Raw genomic sequence first — 19,166 nt, forward strand, 5'->3', positions numbered from 1 at the left:
TTTCTGCTTTTAAAATATATTTTTCTCCTGTTGCCCAAAGTAAGAAATTAGCCCATTTATGCAATTCTACTGGATGACAAAGTTACAGAAGTGGGAATTTGGACTGCAGCAATTTTAAGCTGAGCTGGCAGCACTTTCAACAAAAGAAAATACTATGATTAGCAGATTTCATTATTCCATACAAAAATAGCTGTTCAGTTCTAGCAGGTTTAAATTCTTGTTGCAGCTGTTATAACAACCGGACATCTTCAAAGCCTGAAATTCATCATTTTCCCATGCCAGGAGGTAGGGGTTATTTATACAGTCATTTACAAAGCTAAGTTATTGGTTCAGAAGCAATGTATAATGAATGAGGCAACTCGGTTTTCCTAAAAGATTTTGCAGAAATACCTAGGGTACTCAGCCTCCCTGCTTCTCTAGAGGCAAAAAGTATAATAGGAATGAACAATACCTGTTCTAACCTAACATGAACTTGCATGTTTTCTAGTATGGGTCAAGACGGGAACATCTTATATGCTGTTTACTGGTCTGGATCATAAAGAATCATATATTTAGTTAAACAAAATGTCTTAGACATGTTGAATGCAATGATAGTGCAGTATTGCTTGGTGAATATGAGACAATGGAATATGAGACAAAGACCCACAAAAAATTTATCTTTCAGTGCAACTAAGGACATAAAGATTGACTAGTATTAGTTCTGAAATGCAGCAGAAACTCCAGGCAGTACTTTTTTTTTGGGGGGGGGGGAAGAACTGGAGAATGCCTCTACCAGCATGCATTCACTCTGGGATAATCCATTTGCCACTAGTGATGCCAATAAATCAAACTCCCAGTATATTTATTTTGAAACTTTTAAGTATGGATTTACTAACCCTGCTCCTAAACTGGACACAAAGGACAGCCAATGCGTTACTTAGATAATCTCAGAATTCCAACAAACACAGCTTATACTCATGAAGATTGATGCAGTTCTCCAATATCTAAAGTTTGCTGTTTGATATTCTATCCAAGGCACACTAATTACACTTCCTCACTTTTTCTTAAAAGCAGATGTCATTTGCTAGATTTTAAGAGCAGATAATGAACAGCAATGAACATACACAGTGTCAAGAACTGCTGTCAGGAACGTTAGTAAATTTTTGATCTTATGGATACGTTCAGAGTAGACCCTAGTACCTTCAGTGAAGAGTTATTTGACAAATGAAACAAAGGCTACAATTAACTCTCTCCACGGTTTCACACAGTGAAAAATGAACAGGACTCCACATGTTTCTGTTCTTCAAAATGCAAACATGGCTATTGTTTTGTAAAATGTCTTATAGAGCAGCAAGATAACACATTACGTATCTATATATGTCTACAAGCAATAATAGAAATTTGGCATTCATGAGTGTTGCACAGCAGATCTAAAGTATCACATTTTAACCAGAAATCAATATGACAGAAATCAATACCATCTACTTTCCTGGAGCAAGCCCCACTAATCCCACTGACTCTTTCTTCTGAGTAGGCATGTATAGGATTACACTCAAAAGTAAGACCCAATGAGCCTACTGAAACTTATTCCTAGGTAAGTGTTATAAGATTGCAATTTTGTTTTAAATCAAACAAAACAAAAAAATTTCAAAAGACAAGGAAGGATAAAACTGAACAGCAGTGTTATGTACTGAGTTGAATAGGATCCAAACTGCAGCAGTCTGAATGGTCCTAGAACAATAGGATCCAAAATGCAGCAGTCTGATTGGTCCTAGAAAAATAGGATTCAGAATGCAGCAGTCTGATTGGTCCTAGAACAATGCAACAGTATGATTGGTTGGCAGGAACCACCCAATCATGCTCCAGATAGAAGTGAATCCACAACCTGATTGGCTTACAGTAGAATTCCGGAATTAACCAATCATGTGCAGCCCATTGTGTAAATAATGTATATAAAGCAGATACTTTGAGGGGACTTTCATTCAGCTCATTTCATTCATTCTCACCACTATGAGCTGAATAAAGAGCATGAAATCACTTTGCGACTCTGAGTATATTTCAAGCAGTAACAAAACTTTTTCCACTGAAGAATGGCTTTTTATGCTTCATACTGTACTTTTATGTAGATGTTTCTAATTACTGTGTAAGCCACCTTGAATCCTGGTTTAGGAAAAGGCAGGGATATTATAGAATCATGGAATCATAGAGTTGGAAGGGACCCAAGGGTCATCTAGTCCAACCCCCTGCAAAGCAGGAATCACATCTCCTCTCATTCTCCTCTTTTCCAAGCTAATCATACCCAGCTTCTTCAACTACTCCTCATAAGTCTTGGTTTTCAGACCCTTGAGCATCTTGGTTGCTCTCCTCTGCACACATTCCAGCTTGTCAACATCCTTCTTAAATTGTGGTGCCCAGAATTGGACACAGTATTCCGGATGTGGTTTGACAGTATTATTACTATTATTATTATTATTAGTAGTAGTAGTAGTACTTTAGTACATATATGTAAACACAACATATTTGCAGACAATGTTATGCAAGTCAGATATGTATAAACCTAATTGAAATAACTCTTCGCAATGAAGAAGAATCACAATATGCACGTTTTGTACTTTGTGATCTGAATTCCAGTACAAACTGCAGCTTGAAAAGCTACTTTCTGAATATGTTAAAATGCTCACATTGTATACAGTCTTTTCATGCCACTGGACCAAGTTAGAATGCACATCGGAGAAACCACCATTTTTTGAAGACATGCCCCTCCTTCCCTTACAGCCTCCCTCAGTGTGGAAATGGCAAACATCCTTAGCAGAACCACAGTCATTCTCCTATATGCATTCTGAGGTGGTGCAGTCTTATGACAGAACTGCGACAACCACCACACATTTGAAACACCTCTTATTTAAGCTTGTTCAATACCTTGGAAAGGATAGCCAAGGGGCTGTTTTTACTGAACAAGGATATCTATTTCTAGCAGAACAAGAAGTATTCTTCAACACAAGGAAAGCATTTGAAAAACATTTTCCTGCAGTCCCCTTGAGTGTGCAGAAAGCTGTAAAAAGAAGGGATCTGTCAAGAAAACCTTTAAACGAAATGAGATTGCATGTAATCTTATGTGTGGTATAAGAAAATGGGGGGGGGGACCTTAGCCTTTGATTCAAAATCTCTTTTATGTTCCATTGCTAGAGGAAAAGGTACTTCCCAGGGCAACTGCCATTCAGAGAATTTATCCATGCACATTTGCTCTCTATGTGCCACAAATTAATTTTATTATTCTCAAATTTATTATTTTCAATGAAAGCTATTTGTTTTATTTGAAAATGTATCTAGTCAAAACTATTTAGTGCGCTGTTTATTATCATCATTTCTGTGGCTATTATAAACTGTGAAACAAATTAGCCTTTTAGTGTGCATATGTGGCCGTGCATTTGCTTCTTCCTTCACAATTGTGAGCAATAAAATCAGGAAGTGTCCAATCAATCATGGTTCCCATTTTGTCTAATCTGGGAAATTATGCTTGCCAGCTTCAGAAAAAGTCAGTATATTAAACACAAGTTTGAAATTAGTTTTGTTAATAAAAGGTATGTGGCATGTGAACATACAGATTCTACTTTTAGCTGTCATGACAATCACCCATTGAAAGGCTTGCCCTTCATGGATTTGCCTAATTTTGTTTAAAATGCCAGCACTAAATTCAGTGCACAGTACATGTATTGTATAAATATGTGCTTTTAATCGTTCTGAACATACAATCAGTTCCATTGTATAATGAAGGTCTAGCATTATGACAAAAATAGTTTCTCTTTATTCACTACCTATATGGTTGCTAATCTGGTACGTTTCTGTCATGCTTCCTCCTCCCCTAGTTATCTTGTTCCTAAGCTAGCCACCCACCCAAACAACCGAACAAACACTAGTTTAGCCTTTTCTCATAGTGAGATACTCTATCTGGATGATCAGGGGGCCTCTAGTTGGCCTTTTATTTATTTATTTATTTATTATTTAAATACTTTATTGACAATCTTATACAACAAAGAAAGGATACATCTTCTTTTACTAGGTAAAGGTCAAGGGACCCCTGACCATTAGGTCTAGTCGTGACCGACTCTGGGGTTGCGGCGCTCATCTCGCTTTATTGGCCGAGGCAGCTGGCGTACAACTTCCAGGTCATGTGGCCAGCATGACTAAGCCGCTTCTGGCGAACCAGAGCAGCGCATGGAAACGCTGTTTACCTTCCTGCCGGAGCGGTACCTATTTATCTACTTGCACTTTGATGTGCTTTCGAACTGCTAGGTTGCCAGGAGCAGGGACCAAGCAACGGGAGCTCACCTCATTGCGGGGATTCGAACCGCCAATCTTCTGATCGGCAAGTCCTAGGCTCTGTGGTTTAACCCACAGCGCCACCCATGTCCCTCTTTTACTAGACATGAGTATAAATCTTATAAATGAAGCAACAACCATATACAAGTAATACTCAATTTGTTAACAAACAAAAAACTTTCTTATTCCTTTTAGTGAATTTTCCATTATGGTTCCAATCTGTCTTCTTTTATGGGGGGTGGGGGGTGGATGGACCTTATCTGCTGACTTTAGGCTTTTTTTTATCTAGGTCACTTTTCAGCTATTGCTTGAATTTATTCTGTCCTCATACCTCTCTGTGCTGTGCTCCATCACATCTGGCTTTAAGTTTTCATATTTAGCTGCTTTCTCCAGCCCAGTTTGTTCCTTTCTTTCACATTTCAGCTGCTGTTTTGACTTCCTTACTCAAATCCTGGCAACTGACCTTTTGTTCCCCTTGGATTGTGATTTTGGATTACTTTTCTGGTAAATAATTATTGGCTCCATCATGATTTGCTGTCCTTTAGAGCAGGGACAATGACCGCTCCCCACTTAAAACGGGGGGCGCCTTTTGCGTGGACGTGTGCAGCCCTGGATCTGGAGTGGCCCCATCAGCATAGGCTTTGCCTTCCCTCAGGTGGGATACCTGGAGGTCCCTGCCTACCCCAGTGAGTTGTCCAATCCCACCTGGGGGAAGCGTTGCCAGGGAAACCAGGCCAGGTAAGGGGAGGGATTACCTGCCCACACAATAGAGGGTGGATCTTAATTGTTAATCCTCACTTGGCTCCAGAGCTTCTCCCACCCTACCCACCCTCAGTTAATGTCTTCTTTTGCAGGTTAACTTTTCTTCATAGGTTTTGCAGGTTAACCTGTCTCCACAGGTATGCGGGAGCTGCTACGATAAGGTCGCTGTTAAAGGGCCGGAAAGGAATTTCCCTGCATTGGCAGGTTTCGCCTTTCCCGTAGCAAAACGTCACAACTTTGGCGGTATCAGGCCTTGGGCGGAATCCTTTAGTCCATCTTCCTCTTTGCGGCGGCGATACCAGGGTTCCCCATTAAAGGGGTTTTTGAAGGGAGGCTTTGGCCGTACGCCGAAAGGTCGTCATTGCTCTCCCCTGCGGCGGCGTAACGGGGGCGGCTATCTCTGCTTGAACATATGTTCTCCAGAGCCGGCCCATCCTCCCCACACACACTGGATAACCCTGATGCTCCCTAGGTCACCGGCTGGGGACTAGGGAGGGAGAACGCCCAATGCCTGAGCCAAGGTCTACCCACATTTGAAATTTAATAAAGTTGTGGCCAATTTAATCCCATAGCACGTTGTCTAGAGTCGTTATTCCACATGACGGGGGGGGGGACCACTTGGGATCTGGGGACTCCGCCTGTCCACGCAAAGAACTTATAGCCCTCTCAGAGCAAACCATACTGGGCTTGAGAGTCAGGGTGTGACTAAAATACATGATGACTATTTACATTTGTTGTGGGAGCAGATGTGCACCCCTGAAAAATACCCTACTGTACCAGGCGAGGAGACAACAGAACTGAAGTCCATGCTGAATAACTAAGAAATGACTAATACCAAGATAAACTAAACCTAAACCCCTGAAAATAACCTAGTGTAACTGATTTTAAAGATTGTGTTGAGACCATTTTTAGTGTGCTGTGCACCCTAAAGTAAAGCACATAATCTATGGCAGAAAGCAAAAAATGGCCTAATCCCATGTTTCCAGAAGGTAAAAGTGCTTGAAAATGTTAGTAGTTGAATTTTGTTGTTGTTGTTATGCTGGTTTTTCTGTTGCTAAAAATACATTGTTATAGCTTCCGAGAATGATCTGCCATTTTTAAAACAAACAAACAAACAAACAAACAAACAAACAAACAAACAAACAAACAAACAGCAACACACCCTTACACCTTATCCAGGATACTTTGTGAGCAGAGTAACTTTGTAAGCAATAGAAGCTGACAGGAGCCAATGAAGCTGACAGGCTTATAACTGTGTGTAAGCTGCATGGTACCTGTTACAACTGTCTTATTCTTTCATGGCCACCTATTGTTTGATAATACATTTCTTTTTTAAAGTGACAGAAAAAGAGGGAGAGAATAAAAATTCTACCCCTAGTCCAGTTTCAGCAAACTCACAATACAGGTTGAGTAGTCTGTGAAATTGTGGGGCTGTGTCATGGAAGTTACTCCTACAAGGGTTAATGAAATGGATGACAAGTCTGAAATGTAGAACTGCCACAGTCCAGAGCTGCTGGCCAAGGCATGTGCCTGTGTGACACCATATCTTAGAATGAACTAACAAGGTCACTAACAATTGAAGGCTACTAGTTTGCGTCAGGGTAGTTTGGAAATTATGGAGAAAGAAAACCACACCGTGTGAACACGCCCCTTGCAAAAAGAACTGCGGCACAATTTCCTCAATACGCTTTAAAAAATGCACCCTGCTGTCTCCATGGCAAGTCTTTACCACAGAGAGATTAAAGGATGCTGAAAATAAACAAATAATATCTGACCAATTTTCCTTGTGATATGCAGTTCCTACGTTTAAATGGTGGGAAGCCTTTTTTTAAAAAGAAAAACTTCACTTATCACAGCAGGTATTTCTTGACTGCAAACAGTCATATTGCACAAAAGTAGTATGCGTGCGGGGGGGGGGGGATAAAAGAATCCTAGGAAATAGAGTACAAGCAAAAATAAGCAAACCATTTAAAACTTTGTGGTAATTCTGAACAATGCAGTAGCCATAACTCACCCAAAGGGGAATTAAAGTTGAGTATCGCAATTCTGAAAATTCAAAATATTCCAGAAAAATCCTATTGGCCTTACAAGAAAACAGAAAGACACACACCAAAGTGGGTAAGGGGCTTCTGAAAAGATGCGTGTCCCTCATGAAGCAATAACATGGTGGTTGTAAAGAATATAGAGGATTAATGGTGCTTTAATTAAGTACTATAATGGGGATGAGACAAAGATGACTCTTAGACAGAACTCTTCATTACATAGATTACAGCATTGTGACAAACAGGAAGAAGAAATAAACTGTTATCCTCAAAATCATCCTCACATCATTGAAATCAACGGTATGAGTGGTACATGATTAGCTGAATGTTTCCAAAATCATCTTAAATAATTTTCTGGTTGTATCTGCAAGCTACACACCATAGCTTTTACATATGGATGGTGTCATCTGAAAACCAGTATCCAGCAATTCCTGGGTTTCTTTGTTTTATTTATTTATACATTTAATGAGAGAAACCGGTGTTCTGTGAACTGCAGAAAAACATCTGTTTGCCTCTGGCACAGAGGCTCATTTGTTAACACACAGCTAATATTGGAACACGGGGGGGGGGGGGAGTTGGTGGAAAGGGAAAAGTTTGAATTGACGGATAACGTAGAAATAGATTTTGTCCACTTAATAAAATAAAAAAGGAGGGAAAGACCAATGCATGCACTACAATTCTATTTTTCTGGGAGAACATGTCCCAAGGCTCTGCAGTCAGGACTGAGTTATATAATATTGAAAAGAAAAGTGGTGAAGGACCTAGGCAAGAGTGCAGAGAAGACTGGGAGCCTGAAGTCATGGGAACCAGGGATATTAAAACAAAAACAACAACATTCATGTAAACAGGTTTTCCCTCTTCCACTGTCCTCAACCCACTTACACCCCCTCCAGAAAAATTGTTCCTGGGATAGTACAGGGAGTGAAATTAAGATGGAGGAAGCAGTTGGTATAAACTGGGTCCTCCTTATGTGAAAGGAGGAGGAAAACGAAACCAATCCATTTGGCAGGAATTGGTGCAAGGCTGCTGTGGAGGAAAGGAGGAAACAATGGATAAGGGCACCCAGGGACTAGGAAGATTTGTAAGAAGCCCAAAAATTTGCTCAGCAGCAGAAGATGGTGGGGCGGGTAGTGGAGTTGCCCTGCAGGTTGGGGATGGGCAAGGTAGTGGCAAGGTTGAGGGAGCTCTGGGTTGGTGACAGCACCATCCAGCTGCATCCCAGGAAGTGTTATGTCACTGGGAGGCTGATTTGTTGTTCCCTAACGCGGGTGGCGCTGTGGTCTAAACCGCAGAGCCTAGGACTTGCTGATCAGAAGGTCGGCAGTTTGAAACCCCACAATGGGGTGAGCTCCCGTTGCTCAGTTCCTGCTCCTGCCAACCTAGCAGTTCAAAAGCATGTCAAAGTGCAAATAGATAAATAGGTACCGCTCCGGCAGGAAGGTAAACGGCATTTCTGTGCGCTGCTCTAGCTTGCCAGATGCGGCTTAGTCATGCTGGCCACATGACCCGGCCACTAAAGCGAGATGAGCACCACAACCCCAGAGTCGTTCGCAACTGGACCTAACAGTCAGGGGTCCCTTTACCTTTACCTTTTAACATCAGGATACATTAATCAACAAGAGGCAGGCTAAAGATCCTGGCTTGTTATGAAGCAGTAAGCCATGCTCTGGGTTTGGATGTAATAGAAACATGCTACTCATGCAGAATAAATGATGATAAGCCAGCAAACCTGGCTTACCATGATGTGCAAATTTCATTTCTGCTGTATATCTAAGTCAGCAATCTGAAGGATCTGAAAGCAAGGACAAATGTGCATAAGCACTCTTGCTTTTCCTTAATTTAAACATTTTCCTATGCTGTGAATTCTGATCCCACCTTCAGATTACCTTGTTCTAGTATGCCAATATTGTTATAAGCAACTGGCACTAATTTTTATTTAAAATAAATGGCTTGTTCTACACTTACCCAACGAATCCATTCATCCATATACCTCCCCATACACTTCTTCCCAGGTGTGACCCTGGAATAAACTACAGGAATAATAGCCATCTATACTTTCTCTCTAACTAATTGTAGAATTTACTTAATTTCTTTCTTCTGTGTTGTAGTGCCATTTTTCAAGTGCTGTTTCAGTTGTTTTTCATATATCCTAAATGTGCTTTGCAGAAAGCAATTTTAGGGCTGCCTTATGACCTAATTCACCTACACAGAAAATATTGCACTCCCTTTACACACATATACTTTGCACCAAACTAAATGAAATGTAAGGCATTCCATCCTGCTGATACTATATAAAAAAGCACAAAGCTGGCAATATGTCTTATAAATTGTGCTAGTACTTTCTCAGACAGATATAAGTGGAAGGAAAATTTGCCTTCCCATAGTATTTCATGTTGCTGTTACTAATTCTGGGTCATTATTGCTGAACTGGAAACAACCGCAGAATATTGAGAAATCCAGGTCACAGGGAGGAATTCAACATCATGCTATTTTGATCGTTCTATCCGCTCCTGCGTTTTTGCTTACCAGATGGAACAAGCACCCTCATCTCCTCCCTGCACACTGGTCTGGGGGAATCTTCTGATCCTCCAAAGTGGATTAGAGGAGGAGACACACAGGGAGAGGAGAGAGGAGGGAAGTCCCATTGCATTAATGGGAGCCCTTGGGTTGGCTTCTGGTAGTTCACCAGGTTATATGAATCTGGGCCACAGTTTCCACTAATATAATTCAATGGTTTCATTTTTCTCTGTTTGCTAACAATGCACCATTGCTAGTTATATATCACACACACATAATTAATCATACATGTATACTCAATAAGCAAAGGCAGCAATTATTAATTATCCTTAAATATTACAAGTAAAATACTGAAAAATGCATTGGGTAGGTTAAACATCAAAGTGTGGTTTCATGGCAGGATTCAGCATAATTTGGCCAATTAAAAATAATAATAATGGAGGGACTCATCAATTCAGTGCCACACGGAACCATGACACCACAGCTCATTAACAAACCACAAAGGAGTGCTTAGAATGCAGAAGGAAGGGTTGGAATTCAAGTAATAGTGGATGGGCATAAACTGTCAGCTTTGTATTAAGGCCTAAACAACACCCACCCACCCACCTAACTTTAAGGTCACCCAGCACTAGGGATGCTCGAATCTGTCAATTTCAGAATCTCTCAGTTTCTCATTTTTCCAATCAATAGGTGATTGATATCACCTATTGATTGGAAAAATGAGAAACTGAGAGATTCTGAAATATATATATATATATATTTTCACCAGCATTATATGCTACTTTCTCCTAATATACACATTTCTGTAGTTGTATGCAATTTTGCCTTATACAAACATTTGTGTTTGTGATTTTCATTAAAATATGTGTTTTTATGCCATTTTGTATGTGAAGTGTGAATTTTGAAGGGTGGCCGTATTTCACTTCGCTTATTGTTTCACAAAGAGCAAATCATGTAAGATTACATTTAAGTGCAAACTGAAATGGAATCCATCCCAGTTCCTCTCCAGCACCTTATCCTCCTGCATGAGTGCTTCAACAAGCATACCTAATCATCTGAATATGTCAACTAACTTGCTGCACACAATGCTTACTTATAAATATATCATTCATGTTTTATGTTCTTGTGCAGAAAATGCAGAATTTGCAATATAAACACTGGGGGGGAGGAATCAAATATATGAATCAGTACAAAGAGGCAGGAAATAATAATTAAAGTAAACACACATGATAAAGCAATCACGTTTGCACTGGGAAGCCTAATTACAGTGGTACATACACCATCTACTTCAGTGACCAGTCTAAACCCTTCATTTTAAAAACCTGAAACAAATAGCAATCCTGTTCAGCAGCAGAAAATGATAAGGAATTGATAGTAATCCTAATGCTCCTCGCATGAACTCCAAAAGACATTTGAGTGAGACTTTTAAAGCTGAAAATTGTCCATCAAACACACAAAATAAGTTCCTCTAATCCTTGTGCCACAAATTACTAATCCATCTGGAGAGCTAAATTTGTTTTGTGTGTTTACAAGGATCTAAATGTCATCAGACACACAGACAACTAGGTTAGTAGCATGTGGGTGCAGGGGGAAACATTAAACGTCTGAATCAGTTTGAGTAAGTAGAATTTACAAAAAATAAAAATAATGTACTTACAGCTCTCTATCTCCAGTGTGCAGTTCTGTTCATCCAGGGGGTATCTTCGTAGATCCATCATACATGCAGCTGTTGTTGTAATTCTAGGAAAAAGCACATACAAAAGCTAGTTTTGTGGATTTTGTTCAATCTGCTTGAAATACAGGCAGATTCTCAAGGTCCAAGAAAAGTCAAGAAAACAAGCCATATTTGCAAGAAAACAATCAATATTTTTGCCTGATTTTAGAACAAGCTGAATGCCATTTATATTGCTTTATGAGGCATTAGTCTTTTTTAGTCAGGATTTCACTTCCAGTGGTCATAAGCCAATTGTGGGTGGGCCACAGGCAAAAAGTGGGAGGAGCACTTACCTTACCTTTGCACAATATCTATGAAAAAGAAATAGGTTTCTACATACACGCACACACCCTTCTATCCTCAGTCCAGGTAAACAAAAGGCATCATCACAGTTAAATGACACATTCTAGCCTGGCAAAAGCACTTGGGGAGAGAATGCAGTATGGTAAGTGAGAAGTATGGTCTGGGAAGGAAGTTTGGATGAAAAATAGTCCCTGCTAAGTGCAGATAATTATAGAACATCACCACAACGGGCCACCATCCCAAACAATGGTCACACAACTTGTGGTTGTGTGAATCACTCTTTAGGCTTCTGAATCTCAGATGAATTAAAAACCCAACAAGCAAGTTTTCTGGAACCAGTTCCTCTCACATACTGGGACAAAGAACGACGTACATTGAGACAGAGCTTTTTGTACAGCACCATCTCAGAAGAGCATGATGTCTCATGTATCCTGCAGTCTGCTGGAAAGATGCAGAACTGTCCGTGACTAATATTTCTTGCTAGTTCTGCCAGGGAAAGGGAAAAGAGTAGTGAGAGTGAGTAACTCTTTTGTGAAACCCATCATGAAGTTGTGTAGCCCTTTGGTGCTGAAATGCCACAGCCAACCAAATCTATAGAGAAATTACCCTTTTCTGGCCTTTTATCTCTCACAGAAGCCATGGCTCTACCACCTTTCCCCCCCTTTCCCTTTCCTTAAAGACTACAGCTTGGTCTGAGGTTTTGAATTTTAATAGAAAATTCTAATAATTGTATTTTTCTTCACAAACACAGCTTTCCTTACTCACACCTAATAGGGTGTTGGCTTCCCCACTTCCACACAAAACAGCAAAAGAGTATATAAACTTATGGCAAACATTCTGAGAAATTTTTCTGAGAAAACTTGTCCACAAAATATGTAGAGTAAGGTAAGTATTTAAAGTTCCTAGTTTCCTACCTGCCGCACCCAGCAGAAAACAGGTATGCAATCAGAGGACAGATTTGAGTTCCTCATTAGCAATCTTCAGTATAAAATAATTTTCTGCACCTGATTTCATACTTTTATTAAAACCCTTATCAGAAGTCTCCCATGTGCAATGACTAAGCTCTGGTGACTCTCGTGTCTGAAATAGTTACAAAGCTGTGCACTTGTAGCTCTGCCCAATGTTCACTTCTGCTTCTTGGAAGCATGCCTGCTTTGTGACAGTTGGAAAGGCTGGCAGCAGACCCAGTTATAATATATGGAAATCTGAGGACAAAACTGCCTTGTGATTAATTTCTCTCCTGCACGGAGAGATCAGCTTTGAAGAAAAATGGTTATGGCTTTTAGCAACAGTATTTTCTTCTTTTCTTTTAATTTGCTGCCTGTTGTGAAATTCAGGATAATTCTGTTTCCAGGTCCCTTGTGGAAAAAATAAAATAAATTCAAAGCTTCCCTTCTACTTGGGCATAAAGATGAAATGGGGCATTTTAAGAAACCTTGAATTATAGTGACATAATCCCCGCTCCCCAACATGTGAACTTTTCAACAGATTTGGGACTTGAAAGTACTTGGTCTAGCTTGTGGGGTGGAAAAAAATACTGCCACAATCTGCTATTCTTCTGCTTTGCTTTGTTTTGCTTCTGGACTTTTTCAATCCAGGTGAATGAAAGAGCTTGTGCCCATGGATGAAATAAAGCAAAAAAGAGATGTTGATATGATGTTTCACACCATATCTCTTGGTTCATGGTTGGAGAAGGGAATTACAGTGTGCAAGCTCAGATGTTAACAGCAATGATCAGAATCTTATTGACCATGAGAATCATGTGATACCAGAAATCCAATATACTGTCCTTGCCTGCTCTATGAACACCCAAGTGGAGCAGGGTCTATGAGGCACAGTGAGGCGACCACCTCAGGCAGCAGAGTCCACTTGGGGCAACAGACCCCAATGTCAATCTTTCTTTCCCTTTGCCTTGTTCCTGATGTAGATCTTCCCTGATCCCTTCTTCCCTGGCATGGAGGAGGGACACCATTTTGGAGTCTGCCTCAGGTGCCAAAATGTCGTGGGCCAGCACTGATGTGGTGTAATACAGCATCATTGCACTCTACGTATAGAATCAAACTGGGGATTGTTGTTGTTGTTTAGTCGTTTAGTCGTGTCCGACTCTTCGTGACCCCATGGACCAGAGAACGCCAGGCACCTCTGTCCTCCACTGCCTCCCGCAGTTTGGTCAAACTCATGCTGGTAACCTCGAAAACACTATCCAACCATCTCGTCCTCTGCCGTCCCCTTCTCCTTGTGCCCTCCATCTTTCCCAACATCAGGGTCTTTTCCAGGGAGTCTTCTCTTCTCATGAGGTGGCCAAAGTACTGGAGCCTCAGCTTCACAATCTGTCCTTCCAGTGAGCACTCAGGGTTGATTTCCTTCAGTATGGAGAGGTTTGATCTTCTTGCAGTCCATGGGACTCTCAAGAGTCTCCTCCAGCACCATAATTCAAAAGCATCAATTCTTCGGCGATCAGCCTTCTTTATGGTCCAGCTCTCACTTCCATATATCACTACTGGGAAAACCATAGCTTTAACTATACGAACCTTTGTTGGCAAGGTGATGTCTCTACTTCTCAAGATGCTGTCTAGGCCTGTCATTGCCCTTCTCCCAAGAAGCAGGCGTCTTTTAATTTCGTGGCTGCTGTCACCATCTGCAGTGATCATTGAGCCCAAGAAAGTAAAATCTTTCACTACCTCCATTTCTTCCCCTTCTATTTGCCAGGAGGTGATAGGACCAGTGGCCATGATCTTCGTTTTTTTGATGTTGAGCTTCAGACCATATTTTGCGCTCTCCTCTTTCACCCTCATTAAAAGGTTCTTTAATTCCTCCTCACTTTCTGCCATCAAGGTTGTGTCATCTGCATATCTGAGGTTGTTGATATTTCTTCCGGCAATCTTAATTCCGGCTAGGGATTCATCCAGCCCAGCCTTTCGCATGATGAATTCTGCATATAAGTTAAATAAGCAGGGAGACAAAATACAGCCTTGTCGTACTCCTTTCCCAATTTTGAACCAATCAGTTGTTCCATATCCAGTTCTAACTGTAGCTTCTTGTCCCACATAGAGATTTCTCAGGAGACAGATGAGGTGATCTGGCACTCCCATTTCTTTAAGAACTTGCCATAGTTTGCTGTGGTCGACACAGTCAAAGGCTTTTGCATAGTCAATGAAGCAGAAGTAGATGTCTTTCTGGAACTCTCTAGCTTTCTCCATAATCCAGCGCATGTTTGCAATTTGGTCTCTGGTTCCTCTGCCTCTTCTAAATCCAGCTTGCACTTCTGGGAGTTCTCGGTCCACATACTGCTTGAGCCTTCCTTGTAGAATTTTAAGCATAACCTTGCTAGCGTGTGAAATGAGTGCAATTGTGCGGTAGTTGGAGCATTCTTTGGCACTGCCCTTCTTTGGGATTGGGATGTAGACTGATCTTCTCCAATCTTCTGGCCACTGCTGAGTTTTCCAAACTTGCTGGCATATTGAGTGTAGCACCTTAACAGCATCATCTTTTAAAATTTTAAATAGTTCAGCTGGAATACCATCACTTCCACTGGCCTTGTTATTTGCAGTGCTTTCTAAGGCCCATTTGACTTCACTTTCCAGGATGTCTGGCTCAAGGTCAGCAACCACACTACCTGGGGTATACGAGACATCCATTTCTTTCTGGTATAATTCCTCTGTGTATTCTTGCCACCTCTTCTTGATGTCTTCTGCTTCTGTTAGGTCCTTTCCACTTTTGTCCTTTATTATGGAAATCTTTGTACGAAATGTTCCTTTCATATCTCCAATTTTCTTGAACAGATCTCTGGTTCTTCCCATTCTATTGCTTTCCTCTATTTCTTTGCATTGCTCGTTTAAGAAGGTCTTCTTGTCTCTCCTTGCTATTCTTTGGAAATCTGCATTCAATTTCCTGTATCTTTCACCATCTCCCTCGCATTTTGCTTGCCTTCTCTCCCCCGCTATTTGTAAGGCCTCATTGGACAGCCACTTTGCTTTCTTGCATTTCCTTTTCATTGGGATGGTTTTCGTTGCTGCCTCCTGTATAATGTTACGAGCCTCCATCCATAGTTCTTCAGGCATTCTGTCCACCAAATCTAAATCCTTAAACCTGTTCCTCACTTCCACTGTGTATTCATAAGGGATTTGACTTAGATTGTATCTTACCGGCAGTGGTTTTTCCTACTTTCTTCAGTTTAAGCTTGAATTTTGCTATAAGAAGCTGATGATCTGAGCCACAGTCAGCTCCAGGTCTTGTTTTTGCTGACTGTATAGAGCTTCTCCATCTTTGGCTGCAGAGAATATAATCAATCTGATTTCGATGCTGCCCATCTGGTGATGTCCATGTGTAGAGTCGTCTCTTGTGTTGTTGGAAAAGCGTGTTTGTGATGACCAGCTTGTTCTCTTGACAGAACTCTATTAGCCTTTGCCCTGCTTTGTTTTGATCTCCAAGGCCAAACTTGCCAGTTGTTCCTTTTATCTCTTGACTCCCTACTTTAGCATTCCAATCCCCTATAATGAGAAGAACATCCTTCTTTGGTGTCACTTCTATAAGGTCTTGTAAGTCTTCATAGAATTGGTCAATTTCAGTTTCTTCAGCACAAGTAGTTGGTGCATAAACTTGGATTACTGTGATGTTAAAAGGTCTGCCTTGGATTCGTATCGAGATCATTCTATCATTTTTGAGATTGCATCCCAGTCCAGCTTTCGCCACTCTTTTGTTGACTATGAGGGCCACTCCATTTCTTTTACGGGTTTCTTGCCCACAGTAGTAGATATGATGGTCATCCGAACTGAATTCACCCATTCCCGTCCATTTTAGTTCACTGATGCCCAGGATGTCAATATTTATTCTTGCCATCTCATTTTTGACCACCTCCAACTTACCCAGGTTCATGGTTCTTACATTCCAGGTTCCTATGCAATATTTTTCTTTACAGCATTGGACTTTCCTTTCGCTTCCAGGCATATCCGCAACTGAGCGTCCTTTCGGCTTTGGCCCAGCCGCTTCATCAGCTCTGGATCTACTTGTACTTGCCCTCCGCTCTTCCCCAGTAGCATGTTGGACGCCTTCCGACCTGAGGGGCTCATCTTCCAGCGTCATATCTTTTATATGCCTGTTGTCTTTGTCCATGGAGTTTTCTTGGCAGGGATACTGGAGTGGCTTGCCGGTTCCTCCTCCAGGTGGATCACGTTTGGTCAAAACTCTCCACTATGACCTGTTCATCTTGGGTGCCCTGCTCGGCATAGTTCATAGCTTATCTGAGTTCTTCAAGCCCCTTCGCCACGGCAAGGCAGTGATCCATGAGGGGAAACTGGGGATACCCAAGTTCAAATCTCTACTCAGCCATGATGTTCACTGGTTGAATTTGAGCTAGTCTGTTTATCTCAGCTTAAACTATACAATAGGACATTGCTTGTAGCTGCCTGTGTCCACCTCTTAAGAACTGTAGGAACTGTAGTTCACCCCTCACACTGCTACGATTCCCAGCACCCTCAACAAACTACGTTCACAGGATTCTTTAGGGGAAGCCGTGTGCTCTAAATATATGGTGTGTATGCAAACTTCTTCTTCACTTTGTGCCTTGTTTCATCAGCCTTCTGCATTTTTAATGCTCACATCCACTTTTACTATCTCTTTCTGCTAGATTGTATTGGCCTACATACAACTATTATCGACTTTAATCTCAAGGAAATAAATGTTAGATGGGATCGTTTTATTCATCCATCAAATTAGATTACTGCTATTTTAAGCACCCTGCCAGCAAATGGTGCTCCTCAGTACAATTTGTTCATAGAATTTATTAAATAAGTTACTTTATTTTTTTAAATAAAAAACTAGGCAGGGCTGTATCAGAAAGTTTTTAATGTTTTATATATGCTGTAAGTCACCCAGAGTGGCCGGGGAAACTCAGCCAGATGGGGTATAAATAATAAGCACTATTTTTTTTTATTATTATTATTATTATTATTATTATTATTATTATTACTTCCAAACTTTCATGGCCCTCTTTTTTGTGTCTTACAAATAAAATAAAAATGAAATTGAAACCAAAAGACATTTTGGCTAATGCAAAAATTGTATGCCATCTGCAGTCTGTCCTGCTACATAAATACAGCACAAACCAGCATCTAAGTGGTCACTTCATCATCAGGTTCAAGCTTAAACTCTTTAACCTCACAATAAGCACTCAGGTGACTGGCATATTTCACTGTGATTGAAACAAAAGGTCTTCTAAGCTAGACAGCTGCAGAATCACAATTTGTAGTCTATGTAGGAGGATTGCTGTGATTCTATGATTCTATAACTCACAGAAGCCACAGTAGAAACAGAGCATTTGGCCATAACACAGAGGAAAGCTGAGAAACAGACACATAATTGAGTTAAGAATACAGTCTATCACTTGAGTGATTTTAATAACAAATACAGCTATAGTTATGGGGTCATTAGATGTGTCTGGTGTAGGAGTTGATGGCCCTATGTCAAAACCCGAAAAATGTAGCTAGACTAGGAGACAGCTCATATGTTTAAAGAAATGGCTGAATAAATCTGAGTGATGTTCATGCTTCTTCTTTTCCTACACAAAGAGCTATGTGAGATTAGGACTAACTGTTTGGGCCAGCACATCTGCTATTAGTTACCTAACTACCTACCCATGTATCAAATTTATATCCTGCCCTCCTTCCCAAAGGAGCCCAGGGCAACAAACATATCTGTAATAAAAGCACAGTGTGTGCACACACACTCACACACTCACACACTCACACACTCACACACACACACATTTTAAAACTGTTTAGAAATCTAAAAAACAATGAAACACAATAAAACATGTCTGAATAGGCCTGCCAAAAGATCTTTTCAGAAACCTAAAATAATGTGATGCCTTCAGGAAGTTCCAAAATACAGGTGTTGCCACGCTATAGGGAAGCACAGAATGGACACTGAACAACATTTGTAGAAGTGCAAGTTCTGCAGATTGAAGTGATCAAGTAGACTTAAAGTAAACTCTGCACAAAAATTCTACAACCCCACCCCCCGTACAAAATGCATTTTATTGGTTCGAGATCTCATTAAACAGCTGCCACTACATCTCTCTTTAATATTTTTTTAAGTCTGTTTTGATAAGGATAGCACCTTGATGTGGAAATCACTTAGTATACATTACCCTCCTTAAAGCATCACCACCATTAATTTAATAACATTCTAATTTTACTTTAATTTTTCGCCACTGCTCAATTCAGTACTGAAGTCCATAAAAAAACTTCTAATGCTTTCACTTGAATTGGAAAGTGCCTCCTCTGTCCACTATCCTTCCATAGTTCTTTCTATCTTCCTTACCGCTAGGACACTGCACATTGTCCCAGCAATCTTGTAGATGACAGATTTAGATTGTATTGAAAATCAGATGAACAGATGAAGCTTAGAGGAAATTAAATGAGGTGAAACAGGCAAGAAGTGAACAGATGAGACAGATGAAATCTCTCACTCCGTTATCAAATAAATATACAAAAGTTGCAAACAGAACATCTAACATAACTAATGCAATT

General features: G+C 40.6%; 1 protein-coding gene across 7 annotated transcripts in view; it reads right to left on the reverse strand.

The window, feature by feature from the left end:
• The window catches only part of GABRB2 (gamma-aminobutyric acid type A receptor subunit beta2), a 108,714-nt gene that overhangs the window by 44,846 nt on the left and 44,702 nt on the right, over positions 1-19,166 (reverse strand). For all 7 annotated transcript variants that reach the window (XM_081846428.1, XM_081846430.1, XM_081846426.1 and 4 more), the window contains exon 6: positions 11,278-11,360. In XM_081846428.1, coding sequence (XP_081702554.1) covers positions 11,278-11,360 — 83 coding nt within the window. The remainder of the gene's footprint in view (positions 1-11,277; positions 11,361-19,166) is intronic.

The sequence above is a fragment of the Podarcis erhardii genome (assembly GCF_964252035.2).
Source record: "Podarcis erhardii genome assembly, chromosome: 2".
NCBI lineage: Eukaryota > Metazoa > Chordata > Lepidosauria > Squamata > Lacertidae > Podarcis > Podarcis erhardii.